The 23860-nt window shown below is 45.0% G+C and overlaps 1 protein-coding gene across 1 annotated transcript in view; it reads right to left on the minus strand.

The window, feature by feature from the left end:
• Nucleotides 1-2961: 2961 nt before the first annotated feature.
• LAMA4 (laminin subunit alpha 4) overlaps nt 2962-23860 on the minus strand; it is a 156132-nt gene continuing 135233 nt past the window's right edge. The window contains exons 31-40 of the mRNA XM_066607137.1: nt 19297-19455; nt 10159-10312; nt 8554-8747; nt 8063-8252; nt 7417-7572; nt 5900-6059; nt 4380-4510; nt 4181-4274; nt 3242-3361; nt 2962-3140 (exon numbers count right to left, since the gene is read on the minus strand). Coding sequence (XP_066463234.1) covers nt 2995-3140; nt 3242-3361; nt 4181-4274; nt 4380-4510; nt 5900-6059; nt 7417-7572; nt 8063-8252; nt 8554-8747; nt 10159-10312; nt 19297-19455 — 1504 coding nt within the window. The 3' untranslated portion in view covers nt 2962-2994. The remainder of the gene's footprint in view (nt 3141-3241; nt 3362-4180; nt 4275-4379; nt 4511-5899; nt 6060-7416; nt 7573-8062; nt 8253-8553; nt 8748-10158; nt 10313-19296; nt 19456-23860) is intronic.

The raw sequence follows: 23860 nt of genomic DNA on the forward strand, positions 1-23860 counted from the left end.
TCATTCTGTATGGTCTTGTTGGCACTGTTGTTCACTGCAATAAATGTCCTTGGTTTATCCAACTACAGCTTGATTCTCATTCAAGGGGGCCTTGATGTCAATGAAACCCCTGAAAGTAAGTGTACTTTATTTCAATTACATGACTTGCTTATGAGCGCGGGTTTTTTACACTTTGTATTCCACTTTATTTTTAAATTGGCTCCTCCCAGATGCTCTCCTCCTTCTGTGGATGTGCTCCTTGGCCATAAACAGTGGTTTACACTATGACATACAAGAACTGCAGTTGAAGTAGTTAGCCTTTCTCTTGGGCTCAGCTACTTATACTAGGTGAGTACTTTCTACTTTTTTCTTGATACTCTGACATCCCAAAGTGCTGTCCGTTTGATTTTTGTTATCTGTGAGAAAGCCTAGTAGTAAGTGTTCCATGTAGCCCCGCCACAGTGGAAATCAAAGGGGTATTCGGTAATATAAAGTTATCCCCTATCGATACTACAGGAGATAACTACCTTATTGGTCGTGGTCCAACTACTGTGACCTACACCGATCACCAGATCGGAGGTCCCTCATTCTCCTGTGTGACACTGAAAATGAATGGAGCAGCAGCGCACACTGCTTCTTAATTTCAATGGGACTGCTGGAGATGGCCAATAATTTAAACATGGCTATTTCCAGCAGTTCCACTGAAATGAAGAAAGCAGTGGATGAGTATGAACACTGATGCTCCATTCATTGCTGTTCAAATAGACCTCTGTTTTACCTAAAATTCCTCCACAGCCACTTTGTACTTCTTAGGGCGCCCACCCACTGGCGATTTTTTTCCCTGCGAAATTCGCAGCATTTTTTTCTCTGCAGGGTTCTATGGGACTTGTAATGTTAAAATCGCGATCGCGCAAAATCGCGATTTCGCGGTAAATTGCGATTTTGCGCGATCGCGATTTTAACATTACAAGTCCCATAGACCACTGCAGAGAAAAAAATGCTGCAAATTTCGCAGGTAAAAAAAAATCGCCAGTGGGTGGGCGCCCTTAGTGTCTGCTGACCAGAACCTATGACTGCTGCAGCCAATTACTGGCAACAGCAGTGACCTTCTATAGCCAGTGATTGGCGGCAGGAGTTATGTGTCCTGGTCAGCAGCAACCAGAGTGACTGTGGAGCAATTTTAACCCTTTCCAATCCACTGTCTGACATCTCAAGACATTATGATTTAAGGCTGTACAGCTCCGATGTTGGAAGATGTCAGTCAGGGTTCTCTTACTGTATATTGCCAGCCTCTCTGCTGTCGGAGCCTATCCAACGTGTCACCTCATGCAGTACTGGCTTTAGCCAGCATATAGCGCCGTTGTATAATGCCAGAAAAAGACTAAGCCCCCTAGGAAAACTAGCATACCAATTGGATTGGAAAGAGTTAAGCAATGAGAAAACCTATTCGAGAGATGTATGTAATAAAGAACAGAACAGATCTTCCAGAGTGAGAGACTATTTGGCCAATAGTTAAAGAAGAAAGAATGCCTATAATAGGGTATATGAAGATGGGCTTTCTGAACCACAGAACCCCTTTTAAAATAATTTTAAAGTGATAACTTCAAAAATGTGGGATTGTCCAGAGAGCAATTTTAGTCTGTGCCCTAATTCTGACGAATGTAAAGAACGGATTTACTATTTTATTGATTTTAGGAAGCTAGAGAAATACCCAGAATGGTATTGCTTAACTGCCACTAAAGTCCCTTTTGCTCATTTTGCCATGATGAATCAATATACCCAGTTGAGTACGGAAAAGCATACATTTCAGAAGCTTAGGCTAGGTTCACATCTGTGTTGGAGGCTCCATTCTGTGCCTCCAGTGCAGATCTGGCATAAAATCCCTGGTTAAACCAGCTGAACCACTTGTTCCAGAAAAATGCCTGAAGGCAAGACAGAATTGCACAGGGACCTCATTATAGTCAACTGGATCCATCTGTTGTCGCTTGTCTGTCATTGAATAGATTTGGGATTCTGTTTTTTCGCTCCCATGATGAAACAGAAAATTGAATGTATAATGGTGGTATTCAGCTTCTCTAGCTACTACATATATATAGGACTTTTAAATATCATCTTAGCTGCGGGGAAGGGTCTGTCTTCACAGGCTCAGCTGCCCGACATTCACACAGCTCTCAGATCTGCAGTCAGTGTGTACCCAATCTCTGCCTCTCCTGATCTTATATTTACCAAACCAAGTATGTGCAGTTATCTATATAACTAAATATAGAGATCTCTATATATGCTCTGGCCAGGCAAGCACACAAGACGTAATAAAGCAGCTAATAAAGATCAATTCCATATGAATTAGAGATGAGCAAGCGTACTCGCTAAGGCAAACTACTTGAGCGAGTAGTGCCTTATGCGAGTACCTGCCCGCTCGTCTCAACAGATTCGAATGCCGGGGGGGGGGGGGGGGGGAAGAGCAGTGAGTTACGGGAGTGAGCAGGGGGGAGAGAGTGAGAGTTGATAGAATATCCTAGTTGATAGAGAAACTGAATGCCTAACAACAAGCAGTGGATTGCAGAGGGGTGCACTTCAGCCTTAGTTAGTGCCATTTAAACTGAATTAAAAGACTTTCTAGTCTAAAATTTGGTATTTTTCTTACTATAAAATTATGCTGACACAATAATACATAATAGCTATGTGTTTTAGTCTGTTTTAATTATAAGAAATTGGTAATTTTGAGGGAGGGAACCACTGAACTAAAATGATGTTTGAAGTTTTAAGAAGACTAACACTTCGACTTATTTTTGATAAATACCTGTTTCTCTCTCATAACATATATGTGAATTCTGCTCTATGCTAAACTCATAAGATATATTACATTTATCTATTAGATGCCATGCTAGTGACAGAATTAAAGTGTTATACTTTGCAGCTTGTGGTATTCTAACTCCTGTTGTACCTTTCTAAAAATGAAATCTTGTAGTAAAACAAGCAATGTTAGGCATAAAAGCATTTATTGTACATAGTGACTTAGAATACAGGACACGAATTGATGCTGACTGCCCCATTGACAAAAGATGCTTTACTGAAGCTCACTGGCCGCTTGTCTATCACAAAGTTGCGAATGCAGCCCGTGAAAGAATTTCTTGTGGTCAATCTTGGCGCAAGGACAGGATCTAAGAATGGATAAAAAAAGAGGAAAAATATCAGGAAATGTTCATGATAAACATAAAATAGAGCACATTTAAGTGAACAATCATACTATAAAAATTTATACCTGGCACGCCTCCAACAAAAATAGGTTCTTTAAGGTTAACTAGCTTCCTATTTAGAGGTCCGACAACATGGTTTATCTCTGAATCCACATCCAGTTGCACCACATTTGCATCCCTTATAACTGCAAGAATACAAAGAGATTAGCAACCCTTATAAATTAATAGTTATTATTATGAATTATTATATAAAGTGAAGCCAGGCAGCATCTGATGTATTGCAATAAGTAGAAAACTTTTTATTCCTCCATATTAAAAAGAGACTGGCAACGTTTCGGCTTCGCCTGAAGCCTTTCTGAAGCCCAGTCACATAGACTATAGACTAGATTATTATGAATTATAACAGTTGTTTTACTAAAAACAGGCAATCTGAATGAAAGACACATTAGATAATGAGATTGGGATTAAATAAGAAAGTTTTAACCTAGTGTGCTCTTCTACTTTATGCACCCCCGGCTCACACATACCATGCACTCATTTGTGAGCATTTAATAAAGGTAGCTGTTTGAGGCCTCAGCTCAGGTTGGCTCTACACAAATCAACTTTTTCTTATCAGCAATTTATTCCTCTATCTACCGGCATTAAAATGTTGGCCAACATGGGAAGGATAAACTAGGCTGATACTCATACTGCAGTAGGGTATGGGGCAACAAGTGCTAAATCAGGCCTCTTTATCCAGTAACCTGGGAGGGTGGGGAAGAGGGAGGGGGGGGGGGGGTCAATAAAATAACAGCCAGGATAGATGATTCTTTCTATGGAGATTTTCTGCTATTGCATTTGTATGCCTCTGACCACATTCATGATATAATTTATTAATTTCGTTGTCAGTTCAGTAAAATTATTTTGGCCTAACTTGTGTAGGAGAACATATGGAGATATTGATAATACACGCCTGAATGATGATGGTAATTTTGATAGCTCGTACTAAAACTATGATTACAAACCTGCAATTCTATGCCATTGTCCATCACAGAGACTTTGCTTTGGAACAACATGTGTAGAGAACTCTTTATTGCCAAACTTCACTTTTATTACAACCTATATTGAAATATAAATATTAAAATATGTTAATTGGACTGAAATAATATGATCTTACCAAGCAAGTTACCACCTGATAATCCATCCATATAAAAATATTATTACCTGTCCATCCTTCATGTGCAGATTTAGGTATTCTTCAAGCATATTTTGAATGTGGAATAAAATACCAGACTTGCTTCTTGGCCGAACTTCGACTACAAACTCAAATTTCACTCCAGTGTCGAAGGATTCCGCTGCGAAGAAGAAAATATATTGCCGTAAGTCAGAATATGTAAGTAGTCACCCATTGGTGACCATCTGCACATTTTTGAGAATCATATAGAAATACTGAACTACTTATTCCTCACCTGTATTTATAAATGTAGATGAGTGGGGAGAGTGAGATGGAGCACTCCTTCACAGAGGAGGCTTGGACTAAATCTTTCCTTCTATCACACAAACATTCAATCTCAAGTAAATTTCAAAAGATTAACTACAAGCTCTTGACTAGATGGTACAGAGTGCCTGCCCAACCCTGCAAGATGTATCCCCAAATCTCGGATAACTGCTGGAGGTGATCACTGGAAACAGGCAGTTTTCTACATATTTGGTGGTCGCGTCCCTCCGTCTTTGCCCTGTGACAGAAAGTAATCTCCCTCTATAACTCCCTATGAGGGGGACAGTATCCCTTTCCCCAGAGGTAGCCCTCCTGTTCATGATTCCAGGGCCTTTAGATAAAACCAAAAGAGATGTCAACAGGTTTTTCGTTCTGGCCATGTGCCAGATCATTCCCGTCCTATGGAAATCACCTTTGCCTCTCACTAGGCTAATGTGGCTGGAGGCCTTGGATAACTTAATGCACATGGAGGAACTGAGTGCCAGTGATGACAGCAGATCCTCCAGTTTCTACCACACATGGATTTATGTACAGCTCATCCCCTAGTTTGCAAACTTGGTTCCTTACTGGTGTTATTCCCCCAAAAACAACTATCCATGTCATTACTCATGATACTAACAATATTTCTTCGAGCATTTGAGATCCTTCCGACGTCCAATTCTTGACTTTGTATCTATTTCTACCTCCTTTCTAATCCTTCTTGTAGTCCCTTCTTAACCTTTCCTTTTTTGTAACTTATATACGTTGGTTTTATTTTGTTCACCGTCCTGGTTCACAAAGTTTATGACAGGATTGGGAGTTTAATACTTAGAAGATTTGAAAAACAGTAGCTACCAACCTTCGGATCATGTCAAGTAATGTTGTATAGGACTAACATTGTATGACATGTTAACTGAAATAAGTTCATGTCCTTTTCTTGTAACTGTAGCTGTACAATAAAAATATTTTGAACCATAAATGTAGATGAGTGAATCAGAAGAATGTGTATTTTCCATTGATTCTTGATGGTAAAGAACTTCTATTTTCTCTACATGATCTGTTACCAGAGGGTTACTTATTTTTACTGTCCACTTAAAGCAGTACTAGTGTTCATACTGCCCTTGGTGGCATCAGTTGTCATTACAGTCTGATATGTGCTATGTTGTATTGACTCACGAGTTCATGTTAAAGAAATGCATTTGCCAAGACAGACCATACATGGCCTAACTGCTGTAATGCACAGTGTTTCAATTCATTAGGTCATTACCTAGAATGACGTATCCTCCTTCTGAAGAAATATAGGTTCCGGATTCCATGAGGCCTTCAAAACAGGGTGTCACACTAAATGTCTGGGATGGAGTACTTGCAGAGCGCCCATTGAGCTGCAGGTCTCCAAGGCAGCCATTGAAACTGTATACTGAATTGATCTACAGGAAAATGAAACTTATGTAGTTATATACAGCTTTACAATATAAATCTACACTTTGCTTTAAATCAACATCATGTCTTTTTAGTTTAAAACTACTTTTTTTTTTGCTTCAGGGCTTAGTCACATGGTCGCATTGGCGCCCGTGTTACTGCAGAAAGGAGACGGCCGCACTTCAGGACGGACGTCTCTCTGCAGCGCCGGAGGAAAAAACGTGATCGGCTTCATTGCTGGTCATGTGTTCTTTCTTCTGCACTGCGGGGAGTCGTCCGTCCTGAAGTACAGCCATCTTCTTCCTGCAGTAAGAGCACAGTCACACGGGTGCATCGGCGCCCGTGTAGGGTGCCGATGCGCCCATGTGACTAAGCCCTTACTGTATTGTATTACTGCAAAAAAAATATCATCGATTTATGCTATCTATGGATTACAGTGTTGTGAAGAAAACAGAAAATTCTCCCACCCCGTAAAATTTTATTTACCCAAGTGTCCATCATATTTAGTTTTCAGAGTCAACCTACCTCCTATTCCTGACAATATAGATCATTGTCTCCCAAACTCTGGTCCTCATGACTGCTTAGTGTTTTTGGGATTTCCTTAGTACTACACAGGTGATATCATTATTGTTGGTGTCTGAGAAACAAGTGTTCTCTCTAAAAGATATCCTGAAAATATGACCTTTTGAGGGGTAGTGAGGACCAGAATTGGGAAAAACGTGTTCTAGATATATCCACTGAGTTATGGCATGAACACATAATCCTACATTATGTGTAGATAAAAACTCTTTTTACTAGATATCTTCCAATGATCTAGCATAAGGAACACACTCACTACACTTATGAGTAGGCGGATAATGAAAGTTTTGATCAGGCATTAAAGGGTTTTCCAGCTCTTAATAATTGATGACCTATCCGCAGAATAGGTAATCAATAGTTGATCAGCTTGGGTGCAGCACCCAGGGCCCTGGCTGATCAGCTGTTTGCTGGACCAGTTGTCGCCATATATGGAGCAGGAAACAGATAGAGCTGTACATTGTGGCCTTGTGTGGTTTTAAGGGCAGAGCTCCCATTCACTTCCAATGCCACATTGGGCCACTGCACAATATATGATGCTAATTGCTTTCTGCTCCATACAGGGTGACTGCAGGTTTGGTAAACACCTCATCGACCAGGGTTCCTGGTGCCAGCCCCCCACGATAAGCTATTGATGATCTTTCCTTTGGATAAGTCATCAGTTATTAAGATCTCAAAAACCCCTTTATGAGTGATACAATCTAAATACAGCAAGCCAGAAGAACCCAAAGGTCTCTAATTTAAAGGACCCCATGCAAGTTTTTTAACTGGATGTATATTTGAGCGTACCTGTACATTCTTCATAGCTTTCGCAGGAGCTACACCTCCTATGTATAGAGGTGCTGTAATATTCCAAACAGCTTGACTAGCAGGAACTATATCTTCAAGCACTCGTAGACCATCGATTATAAGTCTACCTTTATTCATATCACGGACACATATTATCTACTCAAAAACATAGTACAAGAGAGTTTATTAGCAAGATGATTAACATCCAGTATTATTAGATTAATAAATCAGACAAACAGCACAGTTTGACAGGAATTCCATAATCATAATTTTGTTCAGACAGAAACTGTAGAAAGACAAGGAATCTGCTGTGCCCAGGGCAAACATGAGAGAATTCTAGCAAAGCATAGTCATTATGCCTCCCTTCAGCCATACATTTAAAGGGGTTTTTGTCACCATCATGCAAATTCTGTAATTCCCGGATTCGTGATCAACACAGTGTTAGGAATGTTCGTAAATGGCTATTGCAAGTTTTTCACTGTCGTGGCGCTTACCAATTAGCAGAAAATCCCTGCATGTTTGTTATTGTCCCCAGGATCAATGGGGTCATTTCCATGAGTAAGTAGCTCTGGTTCCTCATGTAATACTATCATAATACTACTGGACTAATTAAAAAAAATTATCTTAACAAGTGATTATGACTTACCGTGTGCCACGAGCCATCGTTGTACACCTCATGGCTCTTAATTGTCAGTTTTTGTTCACCGACATTGAACTTAAAATGTAGTTGGCCTTCAGCAAGGAAAACAGTAATAAAGTTGATTTCATCTTCATCGGACGCATAGAAGATCATTCCATGGGATGAATGCGTTCGAAAGCGGAAAGATAACTCAGACCTGTAAGATACGCAAATAAGAATGCACTGATTGCCATTATCTTTTATTACAATATATAGTATATGCGTATAATTGTAATGTACATAGACTATCACCCCAGCATATCTAATTGAATGTAGTGTATACAATATACATTATATGGCTAAAATTACATACTTAAAAAAAACCCCATTGAACACGTTCCAGTATGATCCTGAATTAAATTCTACTGTTGTGATAGTTAGCTGAAGTCATTGATAACCCATTCTATCTGCCTGACACAAGTGTGGTTTCCATGGTGTACAGTGGGTCAACAACTTACTTTTGATTGAATTGTTTAGGAATGTCTTTGAATTCGTGGCGACTGTTAGCAGTTCCGCCATACAGATAAGCATTTCTGACCACTTTTGGCCTGCTGCCTGACGAACACTGAGAGGAAACATCTGGTTGTTCCTCGGTTTTGATGTTCTTAGTAACAACAGTGCTGTGGGAAGGATCTGCTTTATGTTTTCCAATCTGTGTTCATATAAAGGAAAATGGTAGAAAGTTAACATGTGTAAAAATAAGTAATTACTTTAGAGTAGTCTAACATTACTGAAAGCTCATGCACTTTGTCACGGCACGTCGCCACTGCTCCCCTGGCTCACCTGTTACTGGGGCCATGGTTGGGCGCTGCCATTTTCGAGATGCTGCACAGCATTCCTATTCTACTGCTTGGTCACTCCTATCTGCCCATACGGCACGTGCATGCTCCTGCGGCTTCCCATAAAGGGCCATGCACACCCCATATGTGTCCTCCACCAAACCCCATCCAGGTTTAGCTATATCAGGCATCCTCCCCATATGGAGGATGCTTAAGCAATTGGTTTCCCATAGCCATTGTGACTATTTTGGTTTCAAAGTTTGCCTGTATTTTTGACCATTATTTCTTTTGTGTTCCCTGACCTTAGCTCTGTATACTGAACTTTATTATTGCAGGTTACCTGCCATGACCTTCTGCCTAGATTTCATTGTTGCTACTGTGCTGCCAGCCCTGATCATTGCTAGTTTTCTAGATATGTATTCTAGAAACACTCAGGTGCAGCTACACTATCAGGATTATTTCTACGAGTAAAGACCCTGCAGCGAAGACCAGATCCCGCTCAGAAGGATCAAGGCTGAAAACTGTGGTTCCCCAATTAATTGTTGTCTCCTCAGATAGCCTGGTCAAACTGGTGTGTGGGAAGATAGATCCACATCTGTCTGACTAACACACCTTTTTTAATTTATACAACATTGGCAATTTTTAAGCCTAGAAAACCTAAGGGATATCCCCATCCTCTTAACAGTGTTGACTAGAAGGACTTAAGCCCCATTTACACACACAGATGATCGCTCTAAATTCGTCAGAAACTGACAGTTTTGAGCAATCATTTTGCATTAGCTACTAAATACATTGCTATTGTTCTCCAGCGGGACAGCAGCTGAAAGAATGTTATCAGCACTGCCCATGGAGAACTCAGCGTGCGGTCCCTCTTATCAGCGACAATGGATTTTAAGTTGAGCTGAACTCAACGATGGAGGAAAAGTGCACGGTAAGTGCGCGATGGGCACACATTTATACACAACAATTATCGCTCAAAAGATGGCTATTGACCGAATTTTGAGTGATAAAAAGGGCCTTTACTCACCTCACCAAATAAGTTGCCCTTGGATTGCTTTTCAGGTAATCATGAAAAAACTGTTTAATGAGATACCTGGCCTGATATTGAGTTCATTATTTCTTGTGATGCCACCACTGCTGATGAATGATCAGTGGTTTGAAAGGTTGTTGCAATCATAGTTGATATTTAGTACTCAAGTGACGCACTGCAGTAACCTGGCAACTGTTTTCTCTTCTTTTGTAAGAAGGTACATTATTCCATATACAGTAGTTTGTATTACTTACTCTATGCTTTTGTTTTCCTTTGGCTTTTGAAGAGTTTTTGCCACGCTTATGGGTCAGGGCAATTGGGGGTGCCTCAACAGGACATCCATACAAAGACACCTGAACCTTTTCTGTATATTTCTGAAAGTCCTCAACTTCCACATCTCTATCAATTCTATGGAACAGCAAGCACAATTAAATATTATGACCACACAAATTACACTACTGAATGAGATAATGGGATACGTAAAGTTTAAGTATTACGTTTAAAATCGTACCAGTGTAGGGATTGCCATAAAAAATGAAAATAGCCATTACTTACCCTTCACTGTGCTTCTGACTCCAGTGCCACCCTGCTGATCCAGAAAGCGAAGATGTCACACTCATTGCTGACATGATAGCTGTAGCCAGTCGCTGACCTCAGTGGTCATGTGTGCATGAATGGCATCTGACCCATGAAGCCAGTAATTTGCTATAGTACTCACATGAGATGTTATCACTTTTAGTTTTAGCGGGGCTTAGAGTAGAGGGGACCAGGTCAGTGGCACAGGAATGTGGGCACAATGGAAGGGTAAGTAATGGTAATGAGCAAGTTATTATTTTTGTAACCTGATTATAAATTGAAGAAACAATGTTACCATATAATGCTGCCATACTGTAAACAAAACTAATGTCAATACTAATAACATATACATAGTACTGCCATAATGCAGAAATAAGTAATGCTGCTATACTATGCAGAAAAAATATGTTGACATAATGCCATCAGAATACCCCCATAACTTGCAACATCTTAGCCAACAGAATGCCAGCTGAATGACAGTCCAAAACGTAATTGTGTCGTCTGAGCAGTGAAGATGTTAATACAGTAGGTACATTCATGCTGGTCTAGGGTAGTGTAGTTTTCAACCCTTTCAAGACCAGAGATTTTTCCGTTTTTCTTTTTCTTTTTTTTATCCCTGTATACCAAGAGTCTTAGACTTTTTTTAGTTTTCCGTCGACTTAGCCATATAACGGCTTCTTTTTGGTAGGATGAGTATTTTCTAAAGGTACCATTTAATTTGGCATATAATACACTAAAAACATTTAAAACTTTTCTAAATGGGGTTAAATGGAAAAACCCAATTGCACCATGGGGAAGTTTTCTCATCGTGTGTGAAATGTCCAGCTATTTACCCCTTAAGGATATGGGCTATTTTGGGCGGATTTCAATCTCTATTCTTCAAAAGCCTTTATTTAATGGGGATTTATTTAGCTTTTTTATTTTTCCATTGACACGGCCGTATAAGGTTGGCTTCAGACGAGCATGTATTTTGTGTGTGCACACGTCTATTAGCCCAATGCATTCCCTATGGTGTGTGCACATGTCAGTGCTTTACAGGCGTGTGCCTGCACAGATAGGACATGCGTGCACCATAGTGAATGCATGCATTGTTTTCAATGGAGCCGCGGTTGCCTCACCTCCCTTGAGCTGCCGGGGCTCAGCCATGTCTTCTCCTGCTGTCCCCTGCTCTGTGGTGCTGATCTTTTGTTTATTTTTTATTTATTTTTTTACACAAAAATTTTGATTTTCAGGGAAGGCCTTCAATGTAAAGCCCTTCCCTGAAAAACAATGAGGGGTGCCGGCAGACCGTTGTTTTCAATGGAGCCACCAGCAGCAGCAGTGGCTCCATTGCAAACAATGCACGGACCTGCATTCACGCGTGTTTTTGCACGTACATGAGTGCGCACTTATGTACACACAAAAACATGCTCGTGTGAAGCCACCCTAAGGCCTCATGTCCACGGAGAAAATCAGGCCCGCTACAGATTCTCCATGGAGAATCTGCAGCGGGTCCCTCCTGCCCCGCGGACATGAGCGCTTAAAATAGGAATTTAAAAGAATTAACTCACCCGGAGCGGACCGGGAAGGTCTTCTCTTCCTCATGGCCGGATCTTCTTTTTCGGCCGGTGGATGAACTCGTCACGCCGGCGGCACATCGCCGGCACGTCGTCGGCGTGCCGCGCGCATGCGCCGGGCACATCCACCGAGCCAAAGCAAGAAAGATCCGGCCGTGAGGAAGAGAAGACCTTCCCGGTCCGCTGCGGGTGAGTTAATTCTTTTAAATTCCTATTTTAGGTCTCCCGCGGATCTGGACGGCTTCCATAGGCTTCAATAGAAGCCTGCGGGAGCTGTCCCCGCGGGAGACCCGCACGAAAATGGAGCATGGTCCAGATTTTTTCATGCTCCATTTTTTTTAAAATCCCTTTTATTGACCATCCGCGGGTATTTATCTACCCGCGGGTGGTCAATGCATCCCTATGGGGTGCGGATCCGCGTGCGGGAGAAGAGTTAAAATCCGCTGCGGATTTTAATTCTTCTTTTGCCCGTGGACATGAGGCCTACGGGCTTGTTTTTTGCGTGGCGAACTGTAATTTTTTATCTGTGCCATTTTTGTGTACATTGACTACATTGTAAAACGTTTATTATTTATTTTATGATAACGGAGAGAAAACTCATTAATTCTGCCTTACATTTTTCTTTTTTTAAGCATTAATTATGCAGCATAAATGACACAATCAATTTTTTTCTGCGGGTTGGTATGATTACAATGAAACCAAAATTCTTATCCTTATTTAAGGTTTTCCCACTTTTCTGCAATAAAACCCCTTTTTTTGGAAATCTTTTTTTTTTTTCTAAAATGCTGCATTCAAAGTCCTATAACTTTTTTACTTTTCCATGGACGGAGCTCTATGAGGGTTTTTTTTTTGGCGAGATAAGCTATAGTTTTTATTGGTACCATTTTGGTTAACAGACAGCTTTTTTGATCATTTTTATTGCGTTTTTTGGGAGGCAAAATGCTAAAAATTAGAATTTTGCCTCAATTTTTTAGCGTTTTTTTCCACGCTTTTTGCCGTGCAGGATCAAAAGCATGTTCAACTTACTGTATGTGTCATTGCGGACAGTACGATACCAAATATGTGGGATTTTTTTGTTTTTAAAATTTTTTTATGCTAATATGAGAAGCCCCTAAAAAGATTTTTTTTTTACATTTTTATTTTTTGTACATTATTTTGATCTTTTTTTACACCTCTGAGGGACTTACAGCATACCAGCTCTGATCTCTATGATAAGGCATCGCAGGTCTTCCTGACTGACAAGAGGCACCTCACTAATGGGCGCTGCATAGGATTGTCAGCCTGTCCCTGTGGCTCACCAGATTCGTCTCTCTTCCTCCTGACTGCACCTGACTTGAGATATATTCTCTCTACATGTTCTTTGTTATTGTGGCAAATGTGATTGTATCCTCCTCCAGCAGGATTACTTGTATTCCTTTTGCAATATTGATTGAATCAAGGTGGGCTTCTCTTGTACTTGTACTACTACGCCATTTAAATCAGATCATATTTGATGATGTGCTTTCCTCCGCCCTTGCACTTTTGATGTAATAGCTGCTATATTAAGGAGGTTTGGGGCTTATTCACAGGAATGCGTTTGCGTTGTGTATTACATGTGCAACATTTTTCTTCCGTTTTTTTTCTTCTGTCCAAAAGCTGGGTCGAAAGCGATAGCCAATGGGGTCTGCCTGGTGCAATTAGGTTCAGACTAGAGTCAGAACTGTTTGGCCGTGGCATTCCCATTTTTTGCTCCCTGAATGGAGCTGTAAAGTGAAATCCCTGTCACAGATGTGAAACAACCCAATGGGCAGTCTGAAAAATGTACTAGACATTGGCCAGTATAAAAGAAAAAAAAATGATGTGTAGAGATGAGCGAACGTACTCGTCCGAGCTTGATACTCGTTCGAGTATTAGCGTGTTTGAGATGTTCGTTACTCGTGACGAGTACCACGCGATGTTCGAGTTACTTTCACTTTCATCTCTGAGACGTTAGCGCGCTTTTCTGGCCAATTGAAAGACAGGGAAGGCATTACAACTTCCCCCTGCGACGTTCAAGCCCTATACCAGCCCCCTGCAGTGAGTGGCTGGGGAGATCAGGTGTCACCCGAGTATAAAAATCGGCCCCTCCCGCGGCTCGGCACAGATTTATTCTGACATAGAGGAGGGAAAGTGCTGTTAGTGCCGGAGCTGCTATAGGGAGAGTGTTAGGAGTATTTTAGGCTTCAAGAACCCAAACGGTCCTTCTTAGGGCCACATCTAACCGTGTGCAGTAGTGTGGAGGCTGCTTTTTGCAGTGTTGCACATTTTTTTTTTTGTATATCGGCCGTAGTGGTGGTGAGGCAGGGTCAGAAGACATATATTTATTGAATATAGGCAGTGGGCCTTTCCAAAAACATTTGGGAAAAAAAATCTATTTGGGCTGCCTGTGACTGTCCTCAGTGTACTGGGTCTGTGCTGGGTGTAGTTGTCCTCCTAATTCATACGCAGCCAGCTAAGTGTTACAGCAGGCTTGCGCAAAATTATTTCCTGGCTCTGCTGTGCGTTCGGTAAGCGAAGCCAGCCTCCAACCACAGGCCAATAAGCGGCACATTTAATTACAGCGTTCTGTTTCTGCACTACTGGTAATACACCATGCTGAGGGGTAGGAGTAGGCCTAGAGGACGTGGACGCGGGCGAGGACGCGGAGGCCCAAGTCAGGGTGTGGGCACAGGCCGAGCCAGTGCGGTGGCCAGGGGTAGAGGCAGGGCCAGACCGAATAATCCACCAACTGTTTCCCAAAGCGCCCCCTCGCGCCATGCCACCCTGCAGAGGTCAAGGTGCTCTACGGTGTGGCAGTTTTTCACAGAGACGCCTGACGACCGACGAACAGTGGTGTGCAACCTTTGTCGCGCCAAGATCAGCTGGGGAGCCACCACCACCAGCATGCGCAGGCATATGATGGCCAAGCACCCCACAAGGTGGGACGAAGGCCGTTCACCGCCTCCGGTTTGCACCACTGCCTCTCCCCCTGTGCCCCAACCTGCCACTGAGATCCAACCCCCCTCTGAGGACACAGGCACTACCGTCTCCTGGCCTGCACCCACACCCTCACCTCCGCTGTCCTCGGCCCCATCCAGCAATGTCTCTCAGCGCAGCGTCCAAACGTCGCTAGCGCCACTGTTTGAGCGCAAGCGCAAGAACGCCGCCACGCACCCGCACGCTCAAGCGTTAAATGTGCACATTGCCAAATTGATCAGCCTGGAGATGCTGCCGTATAGGCTTGTGGAAACGGAGGCTTTCAAAAGCATGATGGCGGTGGCGGCCCCACGCTACTCGGTTCCCAGTTGCCACTACTTTTCCCGATGTGCCGTCCCAGCCCTGCACGACCACGTCTCCCGCAACATTGTACGCGCCCTCACCAACGCGGTTACTGCCAAGGTCCACTTAACAACGGACACGTGGACAAGCACAGGCGGGCAGGGCCACTATATCTCCCTGACGGCACATTGGGTGAATTTAGTGGAGGCTTGGACCGAGTCAGAGCCTGGGACCGCTCACGTTCTACCCACCCCCAGAATTGCGGGCCCCAGCTCGGTGCTGGTATCTGCGGCGGTGTATGCTTCCTCCACTAAACCACCCTCCTCCTCCTCCAACGCAACCTCTGTCTCGCAATCAAGATGTGTCAGCAGCAGCACGTCGCCAGCAGTCGGTGTCGCGCGGCATGGCAGCACAGCGGTGGGCAAGCATCAGCAGGCCGTGCTGAAGCTACTCAGCATAGGAGAGAAGAGGCACACGGCCCACGAACTGCTGCAGGGTCTGACAGAGCAGACCGACCGCTGGCTTGCGCCGCTGAGCCTCCAACCGGGCATGGTCGTGTGTGACAACGGCCGTAACCTGGTGGCGGCTCTGCAGCTCGGCAGCCTCATGCACGTGCCATGCCTGGCCCATGTCTTTAATTTGGTGGTTCAGTGCTTTCTGAAAAGCTACCCACACTTGTCATACCTGCTCGGAAAGGTGCGCCGGGTCAGCGCACATTTCCGCAACTCCAAGACGGACGCTGCCACCCTGCGGACCCTGCAACATCGGTTTAATCTGCCAGTGCGCCGACTGCTGTGCGACGTGCCCACACGGTGGAACTCTACGCTCCACATGTTGGCCAGGCTCTATGAGCAGCGTAGAGCTATAGTGGAATACCAACTGCAACATGGGCGGCGTAGTGGGAGTCAGCCTCTTTACAGAAGAGTGGGCCTGGTTGGCAGACATCTGCCAGGTCCTTGGAAACTTTGAGGAGTCTACCCAGATGGTGAGCGGCGATACTGCAATCATTAGCGTCACCATTCCTCTGCTATGCCTCTTGAGAAGTTCCCTGCAAAGCATAAAGGCAGACGCTTTGCACTCGGAAACAGAGGCGTGGGAAGACAGTATGTCGCTGGATAGTCAGAGCACCCTCATGTCTATATCTCAGCGCATTGAGGAGGAGGAGGAGGGGGAGGAGCATGAGGAGGAGGGGGAAGAGACAGCTTGGCCCACTGCTGAGGGTACACATGCTGCTTGCCTGTTATCCTTTCAGCTTGTATAGCCTGAGGAGGAGGAGGAGGAGGAGGAGGATCCTGAAAGTGATCTTCCTAGTGAGGACAGCCATGTGTTGCGTACAGGTACCCTGGCACACATGGCTGACTTTATGTTAGGATGCCTTTCTCGTGACCCTCGCGTTACACGCATTCTGGCCACTACGGATTACTGGGTGTACACACTGCTCGACCCACGGTATAAGGAGAACCTTTCCACTCTCATTTCCGAAGAGGAAAGGGGTTCCAGAATGATGCTATACCACAGGGCACTGGCGGACAAACTGATGGTAAACTTCCCATCCGACAGTGCTAGTGGCAGAAGGCGCAGTTCCGAGGGCCAGGTAGCAGGGGAGGCGCAGAGATCAGGCAGCATGTACAGCGCAGGCAGGGGAACATTCTCCAAGGCCTTTGCCAGCTTTATGGCTCCCCAACAAGACTGTGTCACCGCTCCCCAGTCAAGGCTGAGTTGGCGGGAGCACTGTAAAAGGATGGTGAGGGAGTACATAGCCGATCGCACGACCGTCCTCGGTGACGCCTCTGCCCCCTACAACTACTGGGTGTTGAAGCTGGACACGTGGCCTGAACTCGCGCTGTATGCCCTGGAGGTGCTTGCTTGTCCTGCGGCTAGCATCTTGTCAGAGAGGGTGTTTAGTGCGGCTGGGGGAATCATCACGGATAAGCATACCCGCCTGTCAACCGACAGTGCCGACAGGCTTACACTCATCAAGATGAACAAAGCCTGGATTTCCCCAGACTTCTCTTCTTCACCAGCGGACAGCAGCGATACCTAAGCAATACGTAGGCTGCACCGGCGGATGGAAGCATCGTTCTCTATCACTATCAAAAACGGGGACATTTTTGCTTCATCAATCTGTGTATAATATTCCTCCTCCTCCTCCTGCTCCTCCTCCTGAAACCTCACATAATCACGCCGAACGGGCAATTTTTCTTAGGCCCACAAGGCTCAGTCATATAATTTTTCTAAACAATTTTTATACGTTTCAATTCTCATTAAAGCGTTGAAACTTGCACCTGAACCAATTTTTATTTTAACTGGGCTGCCTCCAGGCCTAGTTACCAATTAAGCCACATTAACCAAAGCGATCAATGGGTTTCACCTGCCCTCTTGGTTGGGCATGGGCAATTTTTCTGAGGTACATTATTACTGTTGGTACACCAATTTTTTGGGGCCCTCGCCTACAGTGTAATCTAATTAATTTTTTGCCCACCTGCATTACAGCTGACGTTACATCAGCTGTGTTGGGCACTGCAATGGGATATATTTATGTACCGCCGGTGGGTTCCAGGGAGCCACCCATGCCGTGGGTCCACACGGAGTTGTAACTACATGTGTCCACTTCTAAAGAGCCCCAGTCTGACTGGGGCATGCAGTGTGGGCCGAAGCCCACTTGCATTAAACATGACATTACCTCAGCTGTGATGGGCAATGCAATGGGATATATTTATGTACCGCCGGTGGCTTCCTGGCACCCACCCATGCTGTCGGTCCACACGGAGTTGTAACTACATGTGTCCACTTCTAAAGAACCCCAGTCTGACTGGGGCATGCAGTGTGGGCCGAAGCCCACCTGCATTTAATCGGACGTTACCTCAGCTGTGATGGGCACTGCAATGGGATACATTAATGTACAGCCGGTGGGTTCCAGGGAGCCACCCATGCTGTGGGTGCACACGGAATTCCCATTGCGGAGTTGTACCTGCCTGTGACTATTTATAAAAAAACGCGGTCTGACTGGGGCATGCAGACACCTTGACAGAATGAATAGTGTGTGGCACATAGGTTCCCCATTGCTATGCCCACGTGTGCAGCTCCTGATGGCGGTGGCACAGGATTATATTTCTCATTGCTTCTGTACAGCATTGTGGGCTATCACCCCGCCCCTTTTAAAGAGGGTCGCTGCCTAGCCGTGCCAACCCTCTGCAGTGTGTGCCTGCGGTTCCTCTAGCAGACGCACTTATAAATAGACATTAGGGTGGTGTGGCATGAGTGCAGCTGAAGGCTGCGCGGGGCACTTTGGTGTGCGCTGTGGACACTGCGTCGTGCGGGGGGGGGGTTGGGCAGCATGTAACTCAGGAGAAGTGGCAGGGGAGTGTCATGCAGGCAGTGATTGTGCTTTGTTGGAGGTAGTGTGGTGCTTAGCTAAGGTATGCATTGCTAATGGGGGCTTTTCAGAAGTAAAAGTTGTTGGGGGGGGGGCCCACTCTTGCCGCTATTGTGGCTTAATAGTGGGACCTGGGAACTTGAGATGCAGCCCAACATGTAGCCCCTCGCCTGCCCTATCCGTTGCTGTGTTGTTCCCATCACTTTCTTGAATTGCCCCGATTTTCACAAATGGAAACCTTAGCGAGCATCGGCGATATACAAAAATGCTCGGGTCGCCCATTGACTTCAATGGGGTTCGTTACTCGAAACGAACCCTCGAGCATCGCGATAATTTCGTCCCGAGTAACGAGCACCCGAGCATTTTGGTGCTCGCTCATCTCTAATGATGTGCTGTCAGATTTAATATCTAGTTTATTTTGAGTATTTTGGGTGTTTTACTTGATATTGAAGTAGGGATAAATTACATTGAGAGTGGCATGCTGTGAGCATAACTTTGGCCAGGTAAGGGACCTGTTGTTAAGAATTTGAGCCCCATCTCTGACGTTAGAAAATGTTATAAACATTTTTGTAGAAATGCCAACCAGTTTTAAGCAGTAAATCACATACCTGGAGAAGTAAGCATTACTAATGCACCCTGAAAAATTAGCTTGTGAGACACCATTCGGAGAGCCCCCGAAGTAGAACTTTCTTGCAACTGGAAGGTTTAGATCTTCTTTAGCCCGGTCCTGGAAACTGATGTCTGTTTCATCTACCAGTAGATGATAGCTACAGGAATAAATACATATGTTAATAAATAATAATAATAATCTTTATTTGTATAGCGCCAACATATTCCGCAGCGCTTACATAGACAGGGGGAATACAGAAAGACAAAAGTACAAAAAATTACAGAACCACGGTTACAATCGTAATCAGTTGGTGGAAACAATAGGGAAGGGTCCTGCTCCAACGAGCTTACATACTACAAGTAATGGGGGGATACAAAAGGTAAAGGGCTGGAGATGTGCACGGTATGGCGGGGTGGAGAGTGAGGGATTCTATACACAAACAATGGTCAGATGTTTGGCCGTGTGACGGCAGAATCGGTATGACTGCAGGGGCAGTTTATGCCAGCTAGCAGGGATTGCAGTCAATAGGTCAGGGAGCATGTTATCAGGTGGCATACAGAGGAGTCGGTTTAGGGTATGCGGTATGCCTCCCTGAAAAGGTGCGTTTTTAGAGCACGCCTGAAGTTTTTCGAGTCCTGGATTGCCCGGGTATCCTTTGGTAATGCGTTCCAGAGGGCTGGTGCTGCTCTGGAGAAATCTTGGAGGCGGGAGTGAGAAGTTCGAATTAGAGGGGTGTGCAGTCTAGTTTCGTTTGCCGAGCGGACAGCCCGGGCTGGGTGATGGATTGTGATGAGGGAGGCAATATAGGGGGGCGCTGCACTGTGGAGGGCTTTGTGGATTAGGGTAGTAAGTTTAAATTGAATTCTGTATTTAACAGGCAGCCAGTGCAGTGACTGGCACAGGGCAGAGGCGTCCGAGTAGCGGCTGGACAGGAATATGAGCCGGGCTGCGGCATTCAGGATGGATTGGAGAGGGTAGAGTCTGGTGCAGGGGAGGCCGATCAGCAATGAGTTGCAATAATCGAGTCGTGAGTGGATGAGGGCAACAACAAGTGTTTTCAGCGTGTCTATGGTGAGAAAAGAGCGGATTCTTGCGATATTCTTGAGGTGCAGCTGACATGTTCGGGCGAGAGATTGGATGTATGGGGTAAATGAGAGATCGGAGTCGAATATGACCCCAAGGCAGCGGGCATGCTGTTTGGGAGTTATGGTGGTGCCACACACTGAGATGGAGATGTCAGGATGAGGTCGGTGTGTGGAGGGTGGAAATACCAGTAAGTCAGTTTTAGAGAGGTTTAGTTTTAGGTAGAGAGAGGACATAGTGTTGGAGACAGCAGACAGACAGTTGGTGATGTTTTGGAGGAAAGGTGCAGAGATGTCACGGGAAGAGGTATATAGCTGGGTGTCATCAGCATAGAGGTGGTATTGGAGGCCAAAGCTCCTGATGGTTTGTCCAACAGGGGCTGTGTAAATAGAGAAAAGGAGGGGGCCGAGGACTGAGCCTTGGGGGACCCCAACAGCAAGGGGAAGAGGAGGGGAGGTAGAGCCAGCAAAGGAGACACTGAAGTAGCGGTCAGATAGGTAGGAGGAGAACCAGGAGAGAGCGGTGTCCTTTAGGCCGATGGAGCGAAGCATACTGAGGAGGAGTTTATGGTCGACAGTGTCAAATGCTGCAGAGAGGTCGAGGAGGATCAGTAGGGAATAGTCGCCCCTCGATTTGGCTGTCAGTAGGTCGTTTGATACCCTTGTAAGGGCAGTTTCTGTCGAGTGTTGGGGTCGGAAGCCAGACTGTAGGGGGTTGAGGAGAGAGTTCTCTGATAGATAGCTTACAAGGCGGGAGTAAACCAGCCGTTCAAGTAGTTTGGAGATAAAGGGGAGGTTTGAGATGGGTCGGTAATTGGCAACGTCAGTCGCGTCAAGAGTCGGCTTCTTTAGCAGTGGGGATATGATGGCGTGTTTGAAAGAAGAGGGAAAGATGCCAGAGGTCAGAGAGAGGTTGAATATAGTGGTGAGATGGGAGATGACCACTGGGGAGAGGGATCGGAGGAGGTGTGAGGGGAGAGGGTCGCTAGCGCAGGTGGTGGGGCGAGCAGAGAAGAGCAGTTTGGAGACTTCTTCCTCTGTCGCTGGTCTGAGTACAGACATTGAGCAGGAGCTAGATGCAGTGCTGACAAGACTAGGGTCAGGGCTAGTCTGGGGTTGGGAAGTTATTTCCTGACGGATGTCATCCATTTTTTTTTTGAAATAGGTAGCCAGCTCTACAGCACTGAGATCCGTCACCGGGGGCTGCGGTTTAGGGCCGAGAAGGGAGTGAAAAGTATCAAAGAGCCGTTTAGGGTTGTGGGATAATGAGGAGACGAGAGAGGTGAAATAGACTTGTTTGGCATGATGGAGGGCGAGGTTGTAGGTTCTGAGCATGAATTTGTAGTGGAGAAAGTCTGTGGATGTTTGCGACTTCCTCCACAGCCGTTCAGCACTTCTAGAGCACCGCCGGATAAAGCGCGTTTGAGGCGTGAGCCAGGGTTGCCGCAGTCTACATTGGATGGCTTGGATCCTGGGGGGAGCTGCTTCATCCAGGGCATGTTTGAGAGCGGTGTTGTAGCGATCGGCAGCCAGGTTGGGGCAGGAGAGGAGAGAGATAGGGGACAGAGAGGACTGTAGGGACTCAGCAAAATCTTGGGTGTGTATGGCCTCAAAGTTCCTATAGGTACGGTAGGTAGGTGGGTGTGGAGAGATGTTAGGGAGCGTGACAGAGAAAGAGAGGATGTTATGATCTGAGAGCGGGAGAGGGGAGTTAGTGAAGTTGGAAGCAGAGCAGAGACGGAGGAAGACCAGATCCAGAGTGTTGCCATCCCTGTGAGTGGGAGAGGCTGAGAGTTGAGAGAGACCAAGGGAGGAGGTGAGCGAAAGAAGCTGAGAGGCAGATGGGGAGTTGGGGTCATTAGTGGGCATGTAAAATCGCCTAAGATGAGGGTTGGGATTTCGCAGGATAGGAAATGGGGGAGCCAGGCGGCAAAGTGGTCCAAAAACAGGCAGATGATATAAGCAAATATCAGAATTAGCTTTAACCCCAGTAACTCACTATAATTTACTTTAATAGCTGCAAAAAGTGTGAAAATAGTTTTGTATGTAATGAAACAGCAACAGATTTATTTATCAATCCACCTACACGGTCTAATAACTAATAGAAAATATACCATTTCATTTATAGAGTGATTAATCAATCCCATGAAGAGGTACACCAACCTGCAGCGAATGGAGAAGGAGACAGAGTTGATGTCGCAAGGGAACTATCTGTGCATCAGTCTGAACAAACTGATTCTGCCATGCACCTTATAATATAAATTACTCTAACTCTAGTCTCCCTTTCTTACCCACTTAAAGGGGTTGTCCCGCGAAACAAAGTGGGGGTATACACTTCTGTATGGCCATATTAGTGCACTTTGTAATGTACATTGTGCATTAATTATGAGCCATACAGAAGTTATTCACTTACCTGTTCCGTTGCTAGCGTCGCCGTCTCCATGGTGCCGTCTAATCTTCAGCGTCTAATCGCCCGATTAGACGCGCTTGCGCAGTCCGGTCTTCTCCCTTCTGAATGGGGCCGCTCGTGCCGGAGAGCGGCTCCTCGTAGCTCCGCCCCGTCACGTGTGCCGATTCCAGCCAATCAGGAGGCTGGAATCGGCAATGGACCGCACAGAAGACCTGCGGTCCACCGAGGGTGAAGATCCCGGCGGCCATCTTCACAAGGTAAGTAAGAAGTCGCCAGAGCGCGGGGATTCGGGTAAGTACTGGACGGTTTGTTTTTTTTATGCCTGCATCGGGTTTGTCTCGTGCCGAACGGGGGGGGGGCTATTGAAAAAAAAAAAAAAACGTTTCGGTGCGGGACAACCCCTTTAAGTGGTATTAACCTAACTAAATACATTTTTTCCCAATATATTTTTTATTGAAATACATAATACATTATATCATTGTTACATATACAAGATTTTTAACATTTTTTTCCTTGGTCTTGTAACATTACCATAAGCATATTATTGTATTCCATATTTCTAACCAGAGACAGGATTCTAAGGAGAATTAGTAGAGTGAGGGAGGAAAAAAAAGGGGGGTGAGGAGTCACAGGTCCTGGTCAGCATCAACCAGGAAGAACAGAGCGGTTGTGAGTCAATTTTAAGTTGTGAGAAAACCCCTTTAAGGGTACCTACCCACTACCGTTCTTTTTTACTGCAAAATTTGCAGCGTTTTTTTCCCCTGGTGTCTGTGGGGCTTGTTAATGTTAAAAATGCAATACGGCAAAAACGCAATTTACCGCCAAACTGTGGTTTTGCTGCGTTGTATTTTTAACATTAACAAGCCCCATAGACACAAGGGGAAAAAAACGCTGCGAATTTAGCAGTGAAAAAGAACGGTAGTTGGTAGGCACCCTAAGGGAGCTTTCACTTGGGAAGGAATATTCCGCAACAGCGTTGCACAATATTCCGCACTGCTAACTGCAGATTTTGATGTGGAATTGCCGGCAGGATTCTGCTATTTTCAATTCCATAACAAAATCCGCACATT

This window comes from Eleutherodactylus coqui, chromosome 1 (genome assembly GCF_035609145.1).
Source record: "Eleutherodactylus coqui strain aEleCoq1 chromosome 1, aEleCoq1.hap1, whole genome shotgun sequence".
In the NCBI taxonomy this organism is placed as follows: Eukaryota; Metazoa; Chordata; class Amphibia; order Anura; family Eleutherodactylidae; genus Eleutherodactylus; species Eleutherodactylus coqui.